Raw genomic sequence first — 22,809 nt, forward strand, 5'->3', positions numbered from 1 at the left:
CATTGATGAAATATTGACAAAAGGCTGGAGGTGAGACCCCGGGACAAACGGCCCCCGGTGCATTTCCTCTTTTCTCCCAGCGGCTCCCTCTCGCTCAAAAGAAGTCCTGAGTTTGCTCTTTAAGCCCATACATGCAGAAATAAGAGGCGGATTTTGATTCTGGGCCCTTTTCACTGTCTGTAATGCTAAACCATGGGGTGCTATGGACATTTTGCTTGTATAAAAGGAAGAGGATTAATCTCTGATGTGGCTGCTTCTACTGGCGTTGTTTGCCGCCACAGAGCTGTACTCAAAGCCAAATGTCAACACAGCATCAGAGAGTTGGAATGAGAGCTGGTGGAACACTTTCTTTGCTCTGTGGATCCAAAAGGGAGAGTCTCACAGTGGCTAATTGCACCCTCACCTTTATGCTTGCCCACTGACCTAAAGCTGGATTTCCCCCTTTCTCTCCAGTAATCTTTTCAGCTCCACTTTTTTCTTTGTTGCTAAAACCTGCTTCAGCACCTTACTGTTGGACTGAACCTTTTCAGGATCTTGCTTCTACTTGTTTGCAATGTCATTATTTGTGCGCTCAATGTGTAGCCAGGAAAAAAAAAACAACCAAGCATGGCAGAGCTGCTGCTTTACATCTTTTGCCACAGTTGCCATGTTTTAGATGCTTCACTAATATGTTTCAGCATCAAAACTGAAAACTGACAATGAGAAAAACAAACTGCGACATCTGTTTATGTTAGTCCCTTTGTTTAAATCATGTAATATATGTTGTGTTCCTGCCTCCACAGGATGGATCCAAAGGAAGCAGTGCGCTCCTTACTACAGCCACGACCACCAGCACTAACAGCAGCAGCTTCTCCAAAATCCATAAGCCCTCCAAGGACCACAAAGACAAGCCTCCCAAAGACTTGAAAGAGTCCAAAAGTGCCTTCAGAGACTCGGGCCCCAAAGAACCTGCCAGAAAACCCAAAGAGAACCAGCCGCTTAGGGACGGAAACCCTAAGATGGGCTTCAAGGAACCCAAATCTATATCCAAGGACCACCGGACTGAAGGCACGCACGGGACAGGGCCCAACAAGCGCCACTCAGGCCATGACGCTGACGATCACATCACCAAAAAACACAAAAAGGGATTTGTGGACTCCTCGGGGAAGCAGTCCTCAGACACTCAACATTTAGACAAGAAACTTTTAAAGGAGCGCTCACATATACGAGCAAGTAAAACGCGACCAGAGCTGGAGGAGGCCGAGCGCCGGAAAGGATCGACTCTGCCTCCATTTCAGGAACTAGTCGACCCTAACGATTCAGACATGGACGACCACTCAGCCAAGTCTGATGTGAGTACATTATGTTAAATTGTTTTCTGTTTTCTTGTCCTCATTTTGGGTCAGATTGGATAATTTGCATTCATATTATTTCAATGTTCTTGGCTTTCTCTCCCGGCTCGGTAAACTATTTTGTATTTAGGAGGCACAAAATCTACTGTATGGTTTTCTCATTTGCATTTGAATGTTTTTTCACTCACCACAAGCACACACATTACATTTATTTTCTCATTTGTGCTCGTTTAGTCCATGAAAAACAAATATAGTGGACTCATTTAATTAAAATCATATGGTTCTGTATGCACAATAGCAGAAAGGAGAATGTATGGAGTGAGTTAGCTAAACTTTTAGGAGTGGCTGGATTGTTTTAATGATTCTCTGTTTGTTTACATGGTTGTTTTTGTGCGACTCAAGATCCTAACAGAACTTTTGCCAATACCTCATCCTGTTTTAATGAATATTAGAAGTTTACTGCTCTCTCATACAGCCTCTTGACTAAACCCAAACTATCACTTGAACCCTTAGTGCATTTTTAGTGTCGGACATATTCCATTTGCACTGCAATCTTCTGTCATCATGAGGTTTTAGGCAGCAGCTGTGTGACCTCACCAGCTCCGGGTTATAACAAGAATGTACCATCGTCACTGTTTCAAGGCTTTTTGGGATTTGTTGGTGGCCTTGGTCTGCACGGTAGGCCTATAAACCCCACTGACCATCAGGGAAAGGAGCATCTTAAAGGGTGGTCCGTGAGGTTCCGGGCGTCCAGCTCAGGGGGATTGGAAGAGGAGGCGGGGAACCAATAAAACCAGCAATCATTTCAGCATAAGAATTTACAAGATGACGTCCTGTAACTGGATTCCGAGTATGGCTTTCTAGTTTGCTCAAAGCCGCCATTTTCATTTCTTCTTATCAATAGACTAACTTTGGACTGGGTTGCCTTGGTCCTCAGACATTTCAGAGGGACCTCCCCATAAAGAAGGGCTGTTTAAAAGCCAAATAGTGGCCTAGAAAGATTTATGGTTTTACAACACCTGAGTAGAAAGGAGAGACGTGGCCCTGAATAGCACGGCGCTCCCCTTTAATCCTTTTAGCCTTTTCAATGAAGGCAAAACGGTTGCATTTGTGGAAAGAAGTCTAAATCCCAGAGCTCCGAGGAGTTTTCTTTTATTCCAGCTTGTTTTGGTTTCTATTGGGCGACGCTCGTGTGAAGTGCGGTTCTTTGTATACTAGCAGCTTGTTTAGCACAGGGACTTATTACTTAGCGTTGGGCAAACCTGTATTTTGTCTGCGCTGCCTTTTAACTTTTCCCACACAGAGCTTGGTGGTTCGGGGGGATGTGGGGGGGTCAAGCCGGTTGTAAAAGGGGATGTGGGGTGACAAATGCCAGGTGTCCAGCTCTCTCCACGCCAGCAACCCCGGTGGCCCGAGGCAGAGGAGCGTGTGTTTGATGGAGCAGCAGCACAACCGAGCAGGAAATGTGGACGAGGTGATGACACGCGGGCAGATCAGGCGGCCATGTTGGCAGGAAGAACACGCTCTGGGTCCCCATAAGTTCTGGAAATCCTGGGATATTGCGGATCAATATTTTAGTGAGGAACAGTTACTGTACATACATGCTAAGCATTCAACTTCTGCTTGGTGTTGTGGGTTTATTTCTGTGGACTATATTACTGTATCATTTTAAATGTCTTTTCTTTTTTAGTTTTTGGTGACAACAATTTCTTAAAACTCAAAACTCAAAAGTTTTATTTTTTTTTATCACAGGCTCAAAATGTCTGCATCTTGAATCGTTACTGATGGACAAAGAAATACCTGATCTGTCTGTCTCTTTACAAATGGCTCTGTTCACATTGAAGTCATCATCTTTCCTGCAGCTGAACTCCACACATGATTTTGATTGAAGCAGTTGAGAATGCAGAGGGTTATATGCTATTACATTTGTGAGATATTGTATTCTTGTGTCTATGCCACTGTCCATTAGAAATGACTTATTTCCCAACTTTTAAATGTTATATAATGAAAAAACATACATTTGTTTGTTAGACTTTGAAGTGTTGTGTTAACTTGAATAGGTCTTTACTGTACAGCCTCTGATACAAGGGAGTCCTTTGTTGTAGCGCGCCCACAGTGTCAGCGTCAAAAGCGTCTTAATTCCCATTACAGTTGTTTTGTTTATTCAGCGCTTGTTGGATTAGACAGGCCGATCAAATGGTCTTGTTTGCTGCGTTTCTCTGGTTGTCCAGGTCGTGCCAAGAGTAAGGGGGGAAAGAGTCAGATGCCATGGCTAACTGTTATTTATGGCCTTTAAAGAGAGCGGCTTTGGTGGCTTTGAGTTGTGGTGGACAAAAGCCCTAAAAAGGAGCGCGCTCAGATTTATGACTGTGAGAAGGAGCTGTCCCGTAAAACTCCACACCAGCTGTGTGCTGTTTGTTGGCAGGACGCAACAACTATTCAAGCCTCTGCCTTTTGTCACTCTGCTCTTTCTCATCCGTCTTCAGCCAATCAGGGCGCGCTAACATGGTGTTTACTGCAGCAGTACTATCATAAGATCAGATCATTTGGATTGATGTTACACTGCCAGCACTGAAGCTTCCCTAATCAGGATTTCAGATTTTAGAAGAGCACCAGTGCATGGTTAGCTTCTTGTCTAATGTGTTTTAAGAAAGTGTTTTTTATTTCTTAAAAAATGTTAACTAGGGAAAGCTGCTCTGCAACACAAACTAATTCTTGGCTTGATTAGATTTGTTCTTGTTTGATAGAAGACATAATGCATGAGGTCTGCCTGAGTGAGCTTCTTCTTTTTGGTTCCTAAAAGGAGCAAGCCACAATGCGTATGGTTCAAACCACTAGTGTGTAACCATGGTGTAAACAGCATACATATCCTGGCTCTTCTCTTCTGGTTGTGTAGCTTTTTCCAATTTCACAGCTGCTGCTTCCTTATTGGACACAGAAATCCATGCAGAACAGGAAAGCTTTATGATAATGGACAAGTGCTTCATAATGAAAACTATAATAACAAATCTCTGTCCGGTCACTTCAAACAGAGGCTGGTGTTTGTCCTACATGTGGTGTCCCTGATGGGCTGCTGACTCACCCTGATGCTCCATCAGCCGTTTCCATGTGTACGCCTCATAAATGGTGCAGAGTGTCAGAGCTTGAGGAGTCTAAGGAGGAGCCAGGCTGAGCTACAGAGCAGACTCCATTTTAAATCTCATGTCATTATGTCACCTCTCTTACATGAAGAGGACACATTTATCCAGAGGTCAGTCATGAGCAGAGGCTGTTTTAAACTGGCTCAGAGTGGCGCAGTGCTTGTGGGACATGTGAACACAACACACTGTCGGAGCTGCACACACAGACCAGCTCTGTCATATGTGAGACAGAGCATTGTCTAAGAAGTGTTTCCTCTCATAGCTCTGCCTCACACATGGTTTCTGCCTGTGGCCGTAGGAGAAACCTCAGACTCCTACAGTGACATTTGTAGTAGTGCCCATTAAGTAGAACTTACTCAAAAGTCTATAGATTGGTGAATGCTTGGTGTGATTCCACTGTGTGTCTATAAACGAAAAGCAATGAATTTGTACTAGTATATACTGTCCTGTGCTTTTGTGTGCAATGTAATCATTCTTTCACATGTTTTGGCTTACAACGCTGTAGTAATTCAGTGGCTAGCTCCCATTCTTGCTTGGCGGTTGGTGGTATAATGACAATAATGACAGATATTTCCTGAGTTGTGCATCACAAGCTTCGTGATAAGAGTGGCGTGAGACGGCCAGCTGGACACTGCTCAGCATATTGGGCCAAGTGTGTCCATTGATTGTGTTGGTGCCACTCACAAGCACAAGTGCTGAGTCCCAAGCTGCAGCAAGCTGGACTTTCACATCTGTGCACACTGGTTCCGCTGCCAGGGTGAGTACTTTATGAGGCGCTAACATGAAATGTTAGCTTGAGTGCTAAAGTGGTGAGATGACACAAAATAAACAGTGACAAATTGAATGTCTGTGGTGCCTCAATCCCAATAAATAGTTTGATTACTGAAAACCTCTGTTAGTCATTTCTGACAGAAAAGCCACACATTGTGAAACAAACTAAATTTATTTCCATGCTTTGAGGGAGCATGCAAAATAGGTCTTTCTGCAATCAGATTCACTGGTTGTAGTTGTCTACACAATAATTTAGTTTCTGAATAACAGCACATTTTACCAGTTGCTTCTGGATTAGGCCTAGGCAGAGGCATTACACGCATGGTCCTTGAATGTAGTTAAAGTCCCACTAGCCTGTATATTGTGGCTTGGTATTTTGACTGTATGTTGTGTGTAGAGGCGGTGCAGTGCAGTTTGCAGGCTCGTGTGTGGCTGGTCATTAGCCTGGGTGATTTATGAAGAGGGATATAAACCCCGGGCCCAGCAGCAGTAACCCAGGCCTGGATGTTTTCTTTAGACGCACAAGCTCTCAGCGCCTCCACAGACCACTCATTCAGAGCTCACACACACTTGGAAAAGTCCTGGAAATTCTACTTCAAATGTCTTGGCTCCTGGCTCTTGTTTTAAAAGCTGCTCCTGTCAGTTTGATTCAAAGTTTATGTTTGTTAACAGTTGTTTTGTTTTTTTCATCTTGTTGACAGTCGGAGCAGCCCAGCCCTGCCAGCTCCAGCTCCAGTTCAGGCTTCGCTCCAACACACCACAAGCGACAAGGTAACTACCTGCTACATGTGCTGTCGATCACATTACAGCCAAGAGCTCAGGAGGACGGTACCAATCTCTGCTCTCACTTTCACAGTGACTTAAAACAAGTAATTAATGAGTAATGATGCAACCTGAAGACTAATACATCTGATATTTACTCCATTCAGATAGCGCTGTGTCATTTGAATAAATCTAAACCGCTATATATCAGACACGGGCTGTAGATGCTGATGTCTTGTGTGTGACTGTTCTCTGAATACAGTGGTGGACGTGATCATCAGGAAAAAGGTGTCTGTCCCTGCCCCCACCCACACAGGTAACCCACCTGTGAGGCCCCACCTGTCCACTGTCATGTGCATGTCACCATAGCTTCTGCATAAATGCACCTGAACATCACAAACATCACATTTTTCTATGGGCCAGGGCCATGGGCTGTCAGATTGCACTGATCGCACTCTTCATTCTTTATGATGGTTTATTCTTAGTGTTTTGAAATGGATCTGCACTGAAATATGTCTTCATTTTTAATCTAAATAGTGAAAATTATGTGTTTTCTGTGTTCAGTGCTGGGCCCTCTGCAGTCCGTCATGCAGGACCTTCACTCAGATGAGGATGAAGAATCTGAGGAGGATGAAGACCAGGACCTGGACTCGGACCTGGATCGACCAGCGCACACCCACCACCACCATCATCATCATCATCTCCACCACTCACACCATCACCAGCGCAGGTAACAGTCTCATCATTCTGAATATGCTTTTATTTCTGTAGTAAGAAGGCCATGCGGTAGAGCTGCTTTGATGATAATTAAAATAGCTCAGACTGCTTAACGATGGCTTATATAATTTGTACTTACTTGTTTCAGGCTGTTTAAATTATAGCTCTAAGTTCCACTTCCACTCCTCACGTTGAAGTTGCTCTAGGCTTTAGAGGTAGATCTGTCTGCCTCCCCTCGCAACAAAGAGGAAAATCTAGCTTTTTGTAAATTGCTGTGATTGATATGAAATTATAATGTAATAATGAATTGTAAATATAATGATAGTGTTTTAGTCATTACATTTGCTAAATTCAAACTTCCCAAAATGATCAATACACAGTGAAATATAACATTGGACTGTCTTTTCACTTTGCGTCCGTGACGTGAATGACAGTGAGCAGCTACATGAGATCGGAGAGCTCCTGTCATCACTGCGACGCCTTGGGTTTCCTCCCCATGTCAGCACCTGCCCTAACACAGACATAACAGCCTCTCTCCCACTCTCTTATGTCTCTCTCTCTCTCTCTCTCTCTCAGGGTCAGTCTGAGTGATGGCAGCGAGAGTGACAGTTCCTCCCCCTCGCCACCCTCGCGCCACGAAGCCCCGCCCCTTCTCAAGACTACTACTAACCAGGTACCTGCTTATACATGTCTCTTTTATGTGTTTGGAGAAGCAAGCGCCTCGCATAATGCACTGGCATAATGTTTTTGGATAAACAAGCGCATGATAGCATAATTTAGCATAATGGTGTATTGAGTTGATGGATTTATAATGAATGCGCTGCGTTTAAGCAGGGGAGAATAAAGACAAGTAGCATTTTGGAGATTTTTTAACAATTAACAATAGATAAAGAGATGGCCTAAAGGCGATTGGAATAATTAATCTGTGCAAAAATAAGAATGTATTTTCATGCTCCTATTTAAAATAAGAAATAGGATTCTTTCCCATTACAGAGCCAGCCACAGAGTAAACTATTTTTGAGGCATGAGTCATTAATACTGCATGTGCTTGTGTGCAGATCCTGGAGGTGAAAAGCCCCAACAAACAGAGCAGGCAGGACAAGAGCAAAAGCCTGGAGTGTGACAAGGTACACATTCTTCTGCCTGTTTGTGTTGCACTGTGTGACCTGAGCATTTTAATGACGACAGTGTGCTGCGTTTGCCAGGCTTACCTGGACGAGCTGGTGGAGCTCCACAAGCGACTCATGACACTGAGAGAAGGCCACATTCTCCAACAGGTGAGTGCGCCATAGTGTAACCTTTAAACATGCACACATTTAAACAGCCTCATTTGCCTGGCTCCCTGTGTCCCTCTGAGCAGAATGTAAAAAGGTGGGCGTGTGGATATGTAAATGTGTAGGGCTGCCGGCGCTGATGAACGCGCTGTCACCACAACATTAGCATGAGTAGCAGCAGCAGCCTGGAACACAGACCTGGCTGTACCTCTCTCTGCTAAATCATTGTTCATGAGGAAAAACTCACTGTTTAATTATCAGCCTGAATCAGGACCAAATATTATCCACTGTGTGTGAGAGAGTCTAAGGATACAGAATACAGACAGGCACTGGAATGTTTAGCCAAGAAAGAAAATATCAATTTGTTATTCTAATCATTCTTGTCATGAATTCTCTGCTTGTAATTGTAGAATATGGTCAAGCAAAATCAAGTGTTCACGGGAGTAATGCACACTTGAGTTATTCCTCAGTCCTGTATTGAACAGTGAAAATATCTGAAGCCCATCTCAGGCAGCTACTTAATGTTTTGAGTCGTTTGCAGCTGGGTTTGATTGCCATCACTGCATCATACTTTGTCCTGTCCAGCAAAGTCTGGGCTGTGTTATTGTCAATGAGCTCAGGAGCCTTATTATATTATCTTAAGGACCACAAACAGTATAACATTTAAAAAGTTTTCAACTGTGAAATGAATCATTGCAAGTAAACAGCCCGAGTATAACAGGAAATTCTGCTCTTCTGTTCTGCTGTCAACTTGTAATGTTGTAATATGATTGAGTTTTGGCTGCTGTCAGCACTCTGTCCCTGTGTGCCTTCTCCAGCTAAACTCTGCATTAAACAGTGGAGTGTGATATGTTACAGATCCTTTGTAATCTACTGCTTCATCTGGAAGCTATAAATGATTTGGTTAACCTGCTTCCACCAGAGCTTGCCTGTTTCTTGCTTATTTTCTCTGAGGCTATCAGATGACGGCATTAACAGAGCCGCCAGCTCAGGCTGCCAACTCTTGCCTCGCTCTCCTGACAAGAGCGCTGGCTCCAAGTCCATCCACAACTGCATCCTATACACAAGGCGCAGTAATCAGGGACATCTCAGCTCCGCCAGCAGCCCCACTTCCTGCTCAAAGAGATGGGAATGATTAAGGCCGGGCTCCGCACCAGCCCGGACCACAAACTGGCACTGTGTTTACTACAGGGAGCAGGCTAATGCACACAGCATGTCCTCATGTAGGTTACATCTGAACTACACTCCTCCCCTACCACTGTGACGACTTTGTTTTGTCTTAGGAGCTCTTAGAAGCTGACTTATTGACAAACTGTACTGAACTTATTAATAGGAAACACCTCAGAGATGGTATTCAAAAGACTTCAAACCTTTCTCACAGCTGCCATGCATGTATACAGTATAATATTTAGAACAAAGCTTCAATGAAAGTACAATGAGTAATGTGTGGGTTTTTTTGTGTATGTTTCAGATAGTGAACCTGATAGAGGAGACGGGACACTTTCATATCACAAACACTACATTTGACTTTGACCTGTGCTCCCTGGACCGTAGCACGGTGCGGAAGCTGCAGAGCTACCTGGACACATCAGGACTGTCCTGAGGGCCTGGGGTCCTGAGGGCCTGGGGTCCTGGGGTCCTGGGGTCCTGAGGGCCTGGGGTCCTGAGGGCCTGGGGTCCTGAGGGCCTGGGGTCCTGAGGGCCTGGGGTCCTGGGGTCTTGAGGGCCTAAGGTCCTGAGGGCCTAGGGGCCTGGGGTCCTGATGCAGAGCAGCTGGCTGCCCCTGTCTCCACACACACACGACATTCTGGAACCATTGGGGACATACTGCCCCCTGTGGCCATGGACCGGACCCTCTGAGGAGGGTCCACTCCAGAAGCAGGGCCTGTGTAGAACAGCCCTGTGGATCAGGAGATCACCTGGAAAGCCTTGAACTCTTTACTTGACAAACCAGGGGCCTATGCTCCCCATGAATGTGCATATTGTTACCATGTTTTTGCTTTGTGTTCTTTGTGACGGATGCATGGTCAACATCGCTTTACAACATTGTGGGTCTTATTTATTGAATTTAATTTGCAGCTGTGTGTGTTTGAAATGGCAAAAGGAAAAATTGCAAATGAGACATTGTCTAAGCACTTGGGGCTCGTCTTAAAAAGTGATGTTTTTTTTTGTAGAAAAAATCCATCACATGACCTCTATACTCCACTAATCTGTCCAGTAGGAACCAACCACACACTACACAGCAGCACTACACAAAACCCCAAATAAGAGTCGAATTGATGATAAATTATTGTTTTGTTCCTAAATATGCAATTTAAGTTTGGAACAAATTTGAAGCACCTTGTTAATTCACTGATGTCTAGTTTTGCAAATATAAAAATAATGACTAATGGTCACAAACAACACAAAATGTATTGTCAGTTCTACAAAGATAATCTGATTTATATGCAATAGATTGATGTAAAATACATACCTGTATATGTCTCGAAACCATAGAATTTTCAGTCACACAATTTAAAACATCTTGCATACTTATGCTAAATTTAGAAATCTAGATTTAAAAAACTTTGCCACAATTAAAATCTAAATTTTGTTCTTGTTGAGCAATTTTGTTTTCATTTTAAAATTAATGCCTCAATTTCCATCACCTGAACAAAAATGATAATGCATTTCATACACTACCACAAGCTCTGTTTGCTTCAGAAGAAACAGATGATGGAATACTGAATTCACCAGCAGCTTTATCTGTTCAATCAAACCTTGTCCTTGTTTAGGACTTCACAAATGTTTTACTTTACAACAAAAACATTTGTTACTGTTCCGTTACAAAAGAAAAAAAACACTGTTATTTATTTTCAGCCATTACAAAAGTGTTCGTTTCTGAATATGGGTTCATTTGGGACAGAGGTTCAGTCCCTCGTGTGTGTCTCATTTCTTGTGTATTTAGAGGCCAAACAATAAATATTCTGTATGATGTCCACAACTGTGCCAGTTATCTTATTTTACTTCAATCTGAACTTGGATTTGTGCATTTATTTCATAAAAGAACCTTCCATATGTTGCACTTTGAGTAGCTACTTGACAAATGGCCACAAGTTGCAACCAAGAAAACCTCAAGTAAGTGGCCACTTAAAGAAGGCATAACACTGTTGTAGTCTTTATCCTGTGTTAATGCTATCACCATCTCAATGTCTCTTCTCCATTGGCCTGTGAGATGCTCAGGATGATGTGCGGTGCATGTGCTGCTGCCTAAGTGGGTGGTCTGATGAGATTTGGACGCCCTCCAGTTTCCCCATCTATTTCACATCTATTTTCTTGTATGTTTTTTTCAAGAGGGATCCCACATGCTTCCATTGGCGCCTATCATGAATCTAACCAAGATGTAACCAGACTCCACCTTCTAAATACTTGTAATTCGGCTCTATCCAAAAATGAACAGTGTGACTTTCACTACTTTGAAAAGTCACCTCTTAATTAGTCATAATGTCCTTTACCATGTGGAATAATCTATAGATATTAAATAAGCTAAGAGCCTCAAAATGAGATCGTTCCAGGACATTGTACAACCTTGGCTCCAGCTCTGCAGCCATGTTCATATAATAAGATACTCGATTGACCCGACTTTCCAAAGTCCTTTAGACGTCTCGTGTCAGATAAGTGTGGTGTTTTTAGATATGTGTGCAGAAAGATCAGTCTTTTTACATTTAAAAAGTTGACCGCAACAGTAGCCATGTTACCAACACTATGATGTGAACTGAACAGTACACTAGACATATTCAGAGCATTGGAATCACATCAACAGCCACAGACTGGAGTGGTACATGATTCATTGCCTTGTTATTGTTGACTAAGCAGTGAAACCCAATGTCTTCTTCAGCGTTCTCATTTCACTTCAGACTTGCAAATGTGCCATGATCACCACCAATCTAAGCCACTTTTTTAAGCAAGAATACAAGTTCCTTAAACAATGGTAAAACTTCCAGAATTGTATTGAAATACTTTACAAACATACACAGGGGAAAACATTGTATTGCAAAAAGAAATATCCAACATGTACTCCAACTTTACTCAAGCTAGAAGACCAATTACTAGGCCTATAGTCGATATTAGTGGTCTAGTATTCTTCAGGCTCTCATGTACAAGCAGCTACATTCCACAACTCTCCAAACTAAATGGAGACAAGAAAGAGAAAAGTGGCTGCTTGGAAGTCTGGATTAATTTGAGCCATTTTCTTGTGAGAGAATGGGTCTGGGGTAGGGGAGGGGGCGCAGGGGAAGAATAGAGATGAAGGGGGGGTACAGAAATGGTTCAGAGACCAGGCCAGCCAGCGGGACATCCTGTTTGAGCTCCCAAAGAGCATTTCCTCCAATAAAAAGGGGGGAGAGCGTCCAAATAAGCTCCCGCCGAAGAGACACAGAGACATTGATTGTCACCTTGGCAGGAGGCCAAGTAACTCCCCTCTCCCCAGTGAGGCCGGGTCCAAGTCAAAAAGCTGTGCAAGGCAGGACTTCCAAACTTGCATTCCATGTCCTACCTGAGAACAAACTGAAGCAGACATACATAATATAGGATTGTAACTTAAGACATACGTGAGAAGAGAAAAAATGAATTTCCCAACCACAAGGTCACTGGTTCAAACACCATAAGTACTTCAGTATATTTTTGTTATAGGCTGTATATGAGTTATCCACTTGAACTTTGATTAGCCTTAATAAGCAAAGACATAAAAACATTGTTATTTTATGCAGCTGATTTAATGCACCCTAGGAATGAATGGAGGATTAGATATTATGAGATCATGTTTTTGTGTATAATTCTCATGGTGGCAGTTGTTTTGTTAATTTGAGAGCTTCTTGGCCCTGCTTCAAGTCTGGGAACCATTACCATTATGTGGAACTTATCATCTTCCTTCTTGGCTTCTGCCTCCCAGGGTAGCAACAGTCAACTGTCTGCATTATAGCATGGAACACAATATTGATTTGTCCTCCAGTTTGTTTTACATTGCATTTCATTTCTGATCTCTCTTTAATCTCACTAGTCTAAATGATTGAATTCTTTGGCTGAGGTTAGGATTAAAGCACCAATCATTAGGTTTTGGGTGTATGCAGGGCAGTAGACAGGGGGACAAAGGGGCCCAGCCCTAGGGTTTTAGGGGCCCAGAATTGGACCCACTCCCTATTAATTTATATTAAAGAGGGTCCCATGTGAGGCTTCTTGCCCCAGGGTCCCAAATCTTTGTCAACGGGCCTGGGCATATGCATTGAGTCAGTGCTGCCTCTGTGTTTGTGCTTTTACTTTTACAACTTAAAACAATTTACAGAATCAGTTTGTGTTGCCCTCTGATGGCAAAAGGAGGGAAGGGAGCATCATGAAACGCTGAAATAGCAGCACAGAGATTCTTGGTGAAAATAGTCCAAAAAGGTAGAAAAGGTAGAAAAAAAATAGTCAGGAGAAGGTGTGTGGACATTGAAAATCTTGATTTAACATAATAGGCTATTCAGATATTGCTTATTGCTTATTGCTTTCCCTGGAATGTTCCAAGGTGTTTTTTTTCTCACAATAACAATGCGTGCTTTTTCGAGAAATTAAATGAATAAATGTATGACAAATCTGATGTGGAACATTCTAGGCAAAGCAACAAATCTCCATGAAGACAAACAGGTAGCGTACCCTTCACCAGAAAACTTACAGCTTTATTAGATTTTTTTATTTATCATATCTGTCGCTTTTCGGTCTTAATTCCAGTGTGAGTGCATTAGACCACCAAAGATCTGGGAGTCCATGTTTGCTGAGAGATTTGAGCCCCCTGGCCACTTCGCCATTGTCAGCAAATTTGCCCTGTTGCCATAACCCAAAGACGCACATCATATGCTTTTGTCCGGGCTGCTGTCTCCTGTCCCCCCTGTGGTCAGCCATGTTGACCTTCCTGTCTGCTCCACCATGGAATTGTGGGTGGCTGGACGGACCCTTGCCCCCCCAGTCAGAATGCATACAAATTGGCTTTTCAAAAATCAGATCAAGTTATGTAAGAACAAAAGCAAGCAGACTTCAAAGTAAGAGGAGGGGGAAGCAGCCACTCTTCCATTTAGATGCCAGCCGCTAAAGTAGAAAAAACACAGCCATCCAAAAAAAAAAAAACAGAATAAGACAATGTTATGCTACATTTTACATTTTCTGGTAGGAGGAGACAGTGGTTCCCTCTTTTCTGCATCACTCAAGGAACAAAAACTAAAACACAGCTCTGCCCACGCCAGTTTATCTTTCCCACAATCAGGGATCAAGCTGAGAAGTATGAAGAAGTGCAGAGGTGGGACCAAGTCATTGTTTTGCAAGTCTCAAGTCTTTGACCTCAAGTCCGAATCAAGTCCCAAGTCAAATACAGGCAAGTCCAAGTTGTGTCACTGGCCCATAAGTCCAAGTCAAGTCTAAGTTGTCTGCTTTGAGCTTCAAGTCATTTAAAATCTTTAAACCAAAACACCAAATATAGCTTAGATTTTAGCAATTTATATGACTTCTAAACTAAATTGTACTAAAAGTCACAATATATTTATATATGAGTATTTACATAAGAGTTGTAGAAATGCTATTTTTCCTTTTTTAATATCTTGACAAGATTTTAGTGCAAACCATTACAGTCAGAACAGAAAGAATTAAGATTTAAAAATGCAGTAATTTTGTCTGCACTGAAATGGAAGGATCATGTCCTCTGTAGTTCCCTCTGTTTTACTGTATTGTTCTGTATATTACTGTAGTACATTTGAGGATACCACATCACAGTACTTCATAGTACTTCGGTTACATCCAAAGTACCAAACAGAGAAGTGGGAGAGACATGTTCCAGTTTGTTCATGTAAAATTAAGCACAGCATTTATCAACTATAAAGAGAAAAGTATTTTCTAAAAACATATATTTTTTTAGGAGAAGCATCAAGTCTTCTCAAGTCACAGGCCTAAAGTCCGAGTCAAGTCCCAGGTCACTGAGCTTCAAGTCGAAGTCGAGTCCCAAGTCTTAGTCCATAATATCAAGTCAAGTCTGAAGTCCTAAAAATAGTGACTCAATTCTGACTCGAGTCCAAGTCCCCACCTCTGGTATAGTGCACTTTTAAAATTGAGTTACTTGCTGTATTTATATTTTTCTTTTGTGGGGTTAGACTAATCTGAGTCAACAAATGTTAATGTTAAGTGGGTGGGTATGGGGCATTGGCATTAGTGGTTACTTTCCACAGTAAGCTACTCAATTGGAAAACTGAATTTGACAATGACCACCATGTAATTAATGACTCATCTTGGGTGCGTTTTTGGATCTGGATGTTTTGCTTTTTGAAACAAACACTTCAGTCTAAATGTTGTCTCTACACTCGCGATGTGCTGCCCTATACACAAAGTTAAGCTCAGTTCAAGTCAAGTCCAAGTTTGTTCCATATGTCAACGCCAGCCAGTGGTGGATTTGATTATTGTTGCCCCAGCCCCCCTCCTCCCCTCCCGCTTCAGACCTCCAGCCTTTTGGAGCGAATCCCGAGCCCAGACCTGCGTGCTCTTTGATTTTGGGGGGAAAGGGGGGTTGGACTTGGCACTGCTCCTTCTCCCCCTGCTTTGTTCCTCTTGATGGATCTAGGCGGGCCGGCGAACCATGACCCCTGCCAGCCCACCCCGTCTGTACATGCTCAGACAATGGCCCGGGACAGGAAAGGAGAGGGGGAAAAACTGTGGACAAATGTTGTGAAAGCGTCTGAATCAAAGTCTCATCACTGGCAGAGATTACAGCAGCGAGTGTGGCAGGCTGCCCTCTTTGTGGCGGTTCTGATAAGTTAGCCATGTGTGATGTCCACTGGCTATTGAACGCCTCTGGGCCACCTGCCGCCCCCCCGACCACAGAGTGAACCAGGACAAGGAACCTCCTGAACCCACCTATGCCGCGCTCTCCTCCCAAATGGTGTCATCAAAATGGACGCTTCATTACATAGATCTGTCTAGAGCGAGAACCAGCTGGATGTTGTTGCAAATGCAGCCAGCTACTCACAGTTCCTTGGGTCAAAGCATAGACTGTACATGTAAATTCACCTAGCTAACCCAATAACTGCAGCACTGCAAGCAGGAAATGAGCAAGGGGATGTTTCCAGCTCCATAGACTCTGGCTCCAGTTGACTCTACATTGAAAAATTGTCGCCCCTTTCTCTGGTTACGTTCAAACTGCCTAAAGTGACTAAAATCCGATTTTTTTGCCCCTATGCGACATGTATCTGATCTTTTAATGACAGTCTGAACGATACAGCTTTAATTTTTTCAAATGTGACACAGACCACTTGGATATGTGCCCCTAAAACCGATACATATCCGATCTTTTGTCATGCGACTTTAGTCTGAATGATCAGGTCGCATTCATCCCACCTACAAGTCAAGCTCGGAGTCTCGTCAATGGAGGGAAAGCGAGGTTAGAGAGTTTATTAATATTTGGTGGGGTCTCTGTATTCAGGCCAAATTGGAGGGGTCTTATCGGAACCGGGCAGTTTTTGAAGTGATTGCCAAAGAAATAGCTGAGCGCAACTACAGGCGGTCCGGGCTCCAGTGTCAATGAAAAATAAAGATCCTGCGAGCCAAATACAAAGAGGCTAAAGACACAAACAAACAAAGGGGCTGTGGTCGTGTAATCTGTCCATTTTGCGAAGAACTGGACCGTATTTTGGGAGACAAGACCAGCATTTGCACATGTGGGACACTTTTGGGGCATTTAAAGTTCACACTGGAGATCGCAAACAAGTCACATTTAATTGGAAATGTGAACGACCTTGCAAAAAAATCTGAATTGAGCATTAAGCCCTGCAGTCTGAATGTAGCCTCTGTAACTAATGTAGTGAGCTTTGTCATTTTGGCCTTAAAATGTTCATATTAAGCCACTCTACATGATCCTGGTGTTTTTATTTGGCTTTTTTGTCTGTAAATAAATTTGTATTGTATTGGCTCCAGTGTTCCTATAATGGGTTGCCTCTTGAGCTTCATTTGACTGGCTGACGTCAAACTCACTTAATCCACTTCTTTATACAGTCTATGGGTCAAACAGAGAAACCTTTAAGTTACCTGTGGCTGAGGGAGACCTACGTAGTATGCTAGAAACAAAATAAGCCTTTCCTTCATGCTTGGGGTAGTGTCGTCTCCAGTGATGGGAAGAAAACTTTGAAAATGTGCTTACTTAGTAACAGAATACTGAATACTCAAATGAAAATGTATTTTGTAACGTGTTCTGATACATGGTCCATCAGAGTACTGTTTACTTAGAATACTTTCACATTGCCTTTCACTATGTTAGACTGTAAAAAAAAACATGATACGTAATTACAAACAGCTTTATTTTTGCTGCACTGTGTCTTATGCATTCGTTCATGTTTAATTAGAGACAAAAATTACACATATTACACATGCATGCACTGCAAGAGCTGTGGGGTTTTTTCCCTTCACTAATACAAGGCAGTTCAAAGCCTAAACTGAATGATGAAGTTCCACAAATTATTTCCTTTTAATTTAGGAAAGTAACTGTACTCTAACAGTTACTCATCATTAATATTCAGTATATATAGGCCTACTTTAAAGGGACAGTTCAGAATTTTGGACATAGGACCTCATTTCCTAGTGAGCCAGAGTGTTGGAGATGTGTGCAGACACTTTTTTAAATATTCCATCCAGTCCTTGTATTTGGCTAGTGCATGTCAATGGCCATAGTTATCCTGCCACTAAAAACAGTCTTACTGACTCCACAAAACACCCAAAGCAAATCTATTATTACACCAGACTGTCGAAATAAATGTCTGTGTTAATAGAATAATGTTTGAAATAAAACTAACCTTGCATCGCATGAATTGTCGTATGTTAAGGGACTATTTTCTCATACATCAGTCCGCCGCTGCAAAGCTTTCTATTAGGAAGTACAACAGACATAAATCCTTCAAATGCAAGGTTAGTTTTACTTCTAAAATTATTCTGTCAACACAGATATTCACATCAACAGTCTGGTGCAATAATAGTTTTGCTTCGGGTGTTTTGTGGAGAGGGTAAGACTGTTTTTAGTGGCAGGATAACTATGGCCGTTGCACCAGCGACCTCTGCAAATACAAGGACTGGATGGAATATTTTAAAAAGTGTCTCCACACGTCTCCAACACTTTGGCTCACTAGGAAATGAGGCCCTATGTCCAAAATTCCGGACTGTCCCTTTAAGTACATGTATTCAGTTACTTCCAAACACAGTGCTCCTCTAAGTTGCTGCTAAATAAACCTATAAAGTGTAGCATTCATTCATACTGACACTAAAGTTGCTTGTTTTTATCAGTTTAGGAGTGACCCAGCAGCTAAATCAGGTTGCTCCACTGCTATTTTGTTTTAGCTTTGGTTTAGACAATGCAACTCTATGGATATTTTGCACTGTTGCTTTTAGATATTCAATGCTGAGCTGTATAGCCTAGGTCTAGTCCTCAAAAACTCAACAAAACCAGTTCACAAACATTTACAAATTGGCTTACAGACCCAGATTTGCCACCTTACCTTGGTTTGAGCACAGGGCATGCAATCAGGATGAAAGTGTAGGCTGAGAAGTTTCATCAAGTCTTGTGATTGTAAAAATTACCGTGAGTGTGACAGTAAATCTTCATCTGATGTGCGCTGACGTGTTGTTGTAAGTTCTAAACCCGGTAAATGTGAGCTTCTATCATGTCTGGAGTGAGGCCAGATGTGCAAATGGCTTCCAGAGCAGTACCGTGAGCACCGCGTCAGCCTTGAGCGAGGTGAGCGAGCACCGGGCTCTACTTCCTGTGCTTTAATTAGAACCAAATGAACGGGACCCCCAACACACACCCTAAGCCCAGTCTTAATTGACTTAATGCTTGAATGGCGGCCTGCGCGGCTGGAGCTGGGGAAAAGCCTCATTACCACTGCGCTTTTTAGGAGGACTACAAAATAAATCATAAACAGCCATGTAAACCAATATGGACTGTTAAAGACTCAGAGACTAATTAGGCCAATTGATTATCCTGCATAGTTTAAAGACTGCACAGTATAAAACAGCTTCCTTTTGGCAGTTTAATTTTTTAAGATGAGGCTATCAATGTAAACATGCTTACTTTATTAAAAGAGTCTACATTGAAAGTGAAAATAACTGAGCCCATTCCTTTCACTGAGATCACTTTGATTTAGGGTTTGGCTCCATCTGCTGGCAAAAGTGAAAACAAAGCCTGTTAAAATGGCTACTTAGAAGCACAGCTAAGCAGTATGAAACGAAGAGATTGGGATTGTAGTTAAGTCACTATAAGCACAGACATGATCAGAATGCATAATTCAGACTTAAAACTGTAAGGAAATCTTCATGTCAAGCTACCAGGAGATTGCAGAGCCTGATACACACACAGTAAAGCAGCTGGATGCAAAAAAATCAGAAAATGTAATTTGTGAAAGTGTTTATGGAGCCAATTTTGTGACTTATTAAATTTTTTTTTTTTTTTGTGTGTGTTTCTCAAAACGACTGTCACTCGATAGGCTAGATAGTTGTCTTAAAGGTGCACTATGTAACTTTTCTGCTGTTCACGAAGATGTTATTGCTCTGTCTAGGTCCCACAGTACGACATTAAACCTATTTTGTGGGCATATTTGCTTGTCAGAGGCTTGATTGGAGGCAAGGCTGGGCCTCGTTAGTAGGCTATGGATGGGAGACTGTTTGGAAATACAAAGTGACACAGTGAGGTTGTGTCCTTGGCACTTCACGCACATAGAAAGAATGTGCTGAGTGCAGGAGTGTTAATGGAGGGCCGACGGAATAGATTGGCAGCCACTTCCGTCGGTCTGCTCTGGGGCAGCTGAGGCTACATTAGTATCTTACCACCACCAAGTACAAAGTGAACTAAATAAATGCACTGTAAAGCACTTTTGGTGTCATAAATAGCCCTGCAGCAGAACTAGACACATATTTTGTTTGACTCTGACCGGCCCATTTGAGATAATTTGGAATTACAAAATAAATATATTTCATAATTTTTCCTCATGCATGGACTAAAGCTGCATTGCTTTTATTTTAGAGGTGTTTTTTTTTATAAGGCAACCTAACTTTTTCATGGCTTTGTCATAATATAAGTCTTACCAGTCTTACCAGTTTGTCAAAACAATGATATTTACTGCTTTTTATAAAGAAATGCAATTAAAAGTATGCCGAATTGAGTTAAGCATTTTGGCCAGGTGTCCACAATATTTTCTGTTTCTCATGTGGCCCCCATTGGAAAAATAATTGCCCACCCCTGCCCTATAAGTTATATAAATGCATAATTTTGATCTATCTCCATGGAGACAAACAGTTGATACCACCAAGTCAGATATGTGGAGAGCCAGCCTTGTTCACAATAAGAATGCATGTTTTTCAAGGTATTCTTCCATAATAAACACACCTGTAGCCTAGTGGAATAAATTCAAGATAGATTTAATGTCCTAACACCCCACGCAAACAAAACACATCTGCACAGAGACAGAGGCAGGAGTGGACTAAAGAAAAGTTATCCTACATATTGCCCTTTAAGGTAAGTCTTTTATTTTACGTGACTTGTGGGTTTATTTCTTTGCTTGTTTCATAATTAGATTAGCTTATCTTCTCTTGTGAAGCTGTAGAGTCTGTCTCCGGTGTTGTTTGTCCTCATTTGTGTTGTCCACAGCCGCCACCTGCATGTTTGATTAAACTGGACACGTCACTGACGCCCGCTCAAGCCAGGCTGCTGGAAACACGATAGTTTAATTATTAGAAATGTCACCAATGCAGCAGCATAAATTTCACTATAAACTGCAAATTGCCAAAAAAAAAAAATAAAAAAATAATAATTTTAAAGTCTCATGAACACACGCCCCATATTGCCAGTGTCTGGGCATTTAACTGTGAAATAAGTAATGGAAATGGGGAGAAATATTTTCTTCCATAATATGCTAAAAATGCATGTAATAACCCATTTAGGAAAAGATATCCTTTCTTGCTGTGACAAGAGTGGGAGAAGGCCTGTGTTATTGTGCCCTCTGTTGGAAAGAACCAAAACTCCAGTTGTGTATTTTCATATTGAAACTACATGACTGGAAATGAGGTGAAAACGACAAAATTAGGGTGAATACATTTGAATCTACTTTTGTATCGTGTAAAAACAGCTTGTACGTTGTAATGGAACAGACATGATTATCAGGAATGTAGTTTAGCAGGTTGAGTGCAATAACCAAAACAACTATCGCCAGGCGAGTCCATCTTTATTCAGTCCAATAGTTTCCCATGGTCAGTTTACATAAACATGCTTCAGTTCATGCAAAAATACCATCTTGAGGCTTGCAGCACATCTGATGTTGTAGTTATGTCCTTACTCACAAGCTGTTCAGTCATTTTAACGGGGGAAACCCTGCAAGTGTACTTAATTTGCCCAACAGCTCAAAATAGTGAAGCATCAAATAGAAAGGAATTAAACATGGCTGAAACAAATGCCCGTTAAGAGCTTTATTAAAACGACACTTTACATGGGAATGCCACAAAAAGCAGGTTAACACAATGGTAGCACCAAACAAAAGGCAAAAACACAAATGAGCTTCTTTGAAGCCACTTCTTAAAAAATACCCCAGGTGAGTAAATGCAAGCTCAACCATACAAATAACCCTACAGGCGTTCTACACTAAGACATTTAACCAATTGATGCAGACTTCGTCCTGAGATGGCACAACTTCAGAGCACTTCAGGTTATACGGTCTTCTGCTGGCCCTTCTTTCCAATCAGAGACTTGTGAATATGGGGAATGACACCTGAAAGAGACAACAGATGAGGATACAGGCTAAGTTTCAGTTTTATACATTTCAAAGACGACGTGTCTAGGGCTGAATAGAATCGACTGCTTACCTCCGCCAGCAATGGTAGCTTTGATGAGGGAATCCAGCTCTTCATCTCCTCTAATGGCCAGCTGCAAGTGGCGTGGAGTAATACGCTTCACTTTGAGATCCTTTGATGCATTTCCTGCCAATTCCAGCACCTACAAACACCAAATGCACTACATTAGAAATCAAATCTACACGAGCTGCAACCATTCATGCGGCTGAGAGGAATAATGGCCAAAACAGAAGATGTATTGTTTACCTCGGCAGTAAGGTACTCAAGAATAGCCGCGCTGTAGACGGCTGCAGTGGCTCCCACTCTGCCGTGGCTTGTGGTCCTAGACTTGAGATGTCTGTGGATACGGCCCACTGGAAACTACGACAAAAAGGAATCTATAAATATTGGACTTGTATAAAAGACAGTGGCCCGTTGATAGCCACGAAAAAAACAACATTAGCCCATGTTAGCATAGCCTAGCTCAGGGAAATGAATGAAACCTTGTACAAACCTGCAGTCCTGCTCTCTGTGAGCGCGAAATAGCCTTCGTCTTGGTCTTTCCGGAGTCCTTGCCTGCCTTTCCACCAGCCTGTAACACGTAACAATAAGCAGTGAGCAATACGTCTGGATTTTAAGACATAAGCAAATAACCGCCAGGATTAATTTTACCGCCCCATCTGATTCCGTAAGTGAACGCAAAAGCGACGACCTAGCATGCTAAAGCTAATGCTAACGGCTAACAGTTAGCTCGATTTACATACACCTACCGGATGCGGAAAAAACGAACAATTTCACTTCATCACATAAAGCAACACACACGGGCGTTAAAGTAGATATGTTAAGATTTACCATGTTTAAAATCTTCTGCGGGTTATGGACACTGAAGCGAAAACCTGATGTAGCCTACTGTTGAGCACCGAGTGTCGGTTTGAACTACAACCCCCGCCTTCAATTGTG

At 42.3% G+C, this 22,809-nt stretch overlaps 2 protein-coding genes across 6 annotated transcripts in view; one reads left to right on the plus strand and one right to left on the minus strand.

The window, feature by feature from the left end:
• Nucleotides 1-10,972, plus strand: part of mllt3 (MLLT3 super elongation complex subunit) — a 34,676-nt gene extending 23,704 nt beyond the window's left edge. The window contains exons 7-15 of one of the 5 annotated variants that reach the window (XM_020936404.2): nt 783-1,331; nt 5,944-6,013; nt 6,267-6,320; nt 6,569-6,734; nt 7,298-7,394; nt 7,780-7,848; nt 7,927-7,998; nt 9,467-9,639; nt 9,720-10,972. In XM_020936404.2, the coding sequence (XP_020792063.1) occupies nt 783-1,331; nt 5,944-6,013; nt 6,267-6,320; nt 6,569-6,734; nt 7,298-7,394; nt 7,780-7,848; nt 7,927-7,998; nt 9,467-9,598 (1,209 nt within the window). In that variant the 3' untranslated portion in view covers nt 9,599-9,639; nt 9,720-10,972. Of the gene's footprint in view, nt 1-782; nt 1,332-5,943; nt 6,014-6,266; nt 6,321-6,568; nt 6,735-7,297; nt 7,395-7,779; nt 7,849-7,926; nt 7,999-9,466 lie in introns of all 5 variants that reach the window. The other 4 variants (XM_055156066.1, XM_055156065.1, XM_055156064.1 and 1 more) reach the window with 4 other exon arrangements.
• A 10,493-nt stretch (nt 10,973-21,465) lies between these two features.
• On the minus strand, nt 21,466-22,809 carry LOC110170708 (histone H2A.Z). Its single transcript, XM_020936400.2, has 5 exons — nt 22,702-22,809; nt 22,364-22,441; nt 22,117-22,230; nt 21,883-22,012; nt 21,466-21,788 (listed from the first exon to the last, which is right to left on the minus strand). The coding sequence occupies exons 1-5, from the start codon at nt 22,702-22,704 to the stop codon at nt 21,727-21,729; spliced, it is 387 nt and encodes a 128-aa protein (XP_020792059.1). The 5' UTR covers nt 22,705-22,809; the 3' UTR covers nt 21,466-21,726.

The sequence above is a fragment of the Boleophthalmus pectinirostris genome, unplaced genomic scaffold (assembly GCF_026225935.1).
Source record: "Boleophthalmus pectinirostris isolate CB_2022bp ecotype Guang Dong unplaced genomic scaffold, ASM2622593v1 HiC_scaffold_20, whole genome shotgun sequence".
Classification (NCBI taxonomy): domain Eukaryota; kingdom Metazoa; phylum Chordata; class Actinopteri; order Gobiiformes; family Gobiidae; genus Boleophthalmus; species Boleophthalmus pectinirostris.

Coding starts and splice junctions, on each gene's coding strand:
- LOC110170708 (XM_020936400.2), bottom strand. Junction 22,231..22,363: donor CACAGAGAGCAGGACTGCAG/GTTTGTACAAGG, acceptor TTTTTGTCGTAG/TTTCCAGTGGGCCGTATCCA. Junction 21,789..21,882: donor AGCTACCATTGCTGGCGGAG/GTAAGCAGTCGA, acceptor TGTCTCTTTCAG/GTGTCATTCCCCATATTCAC.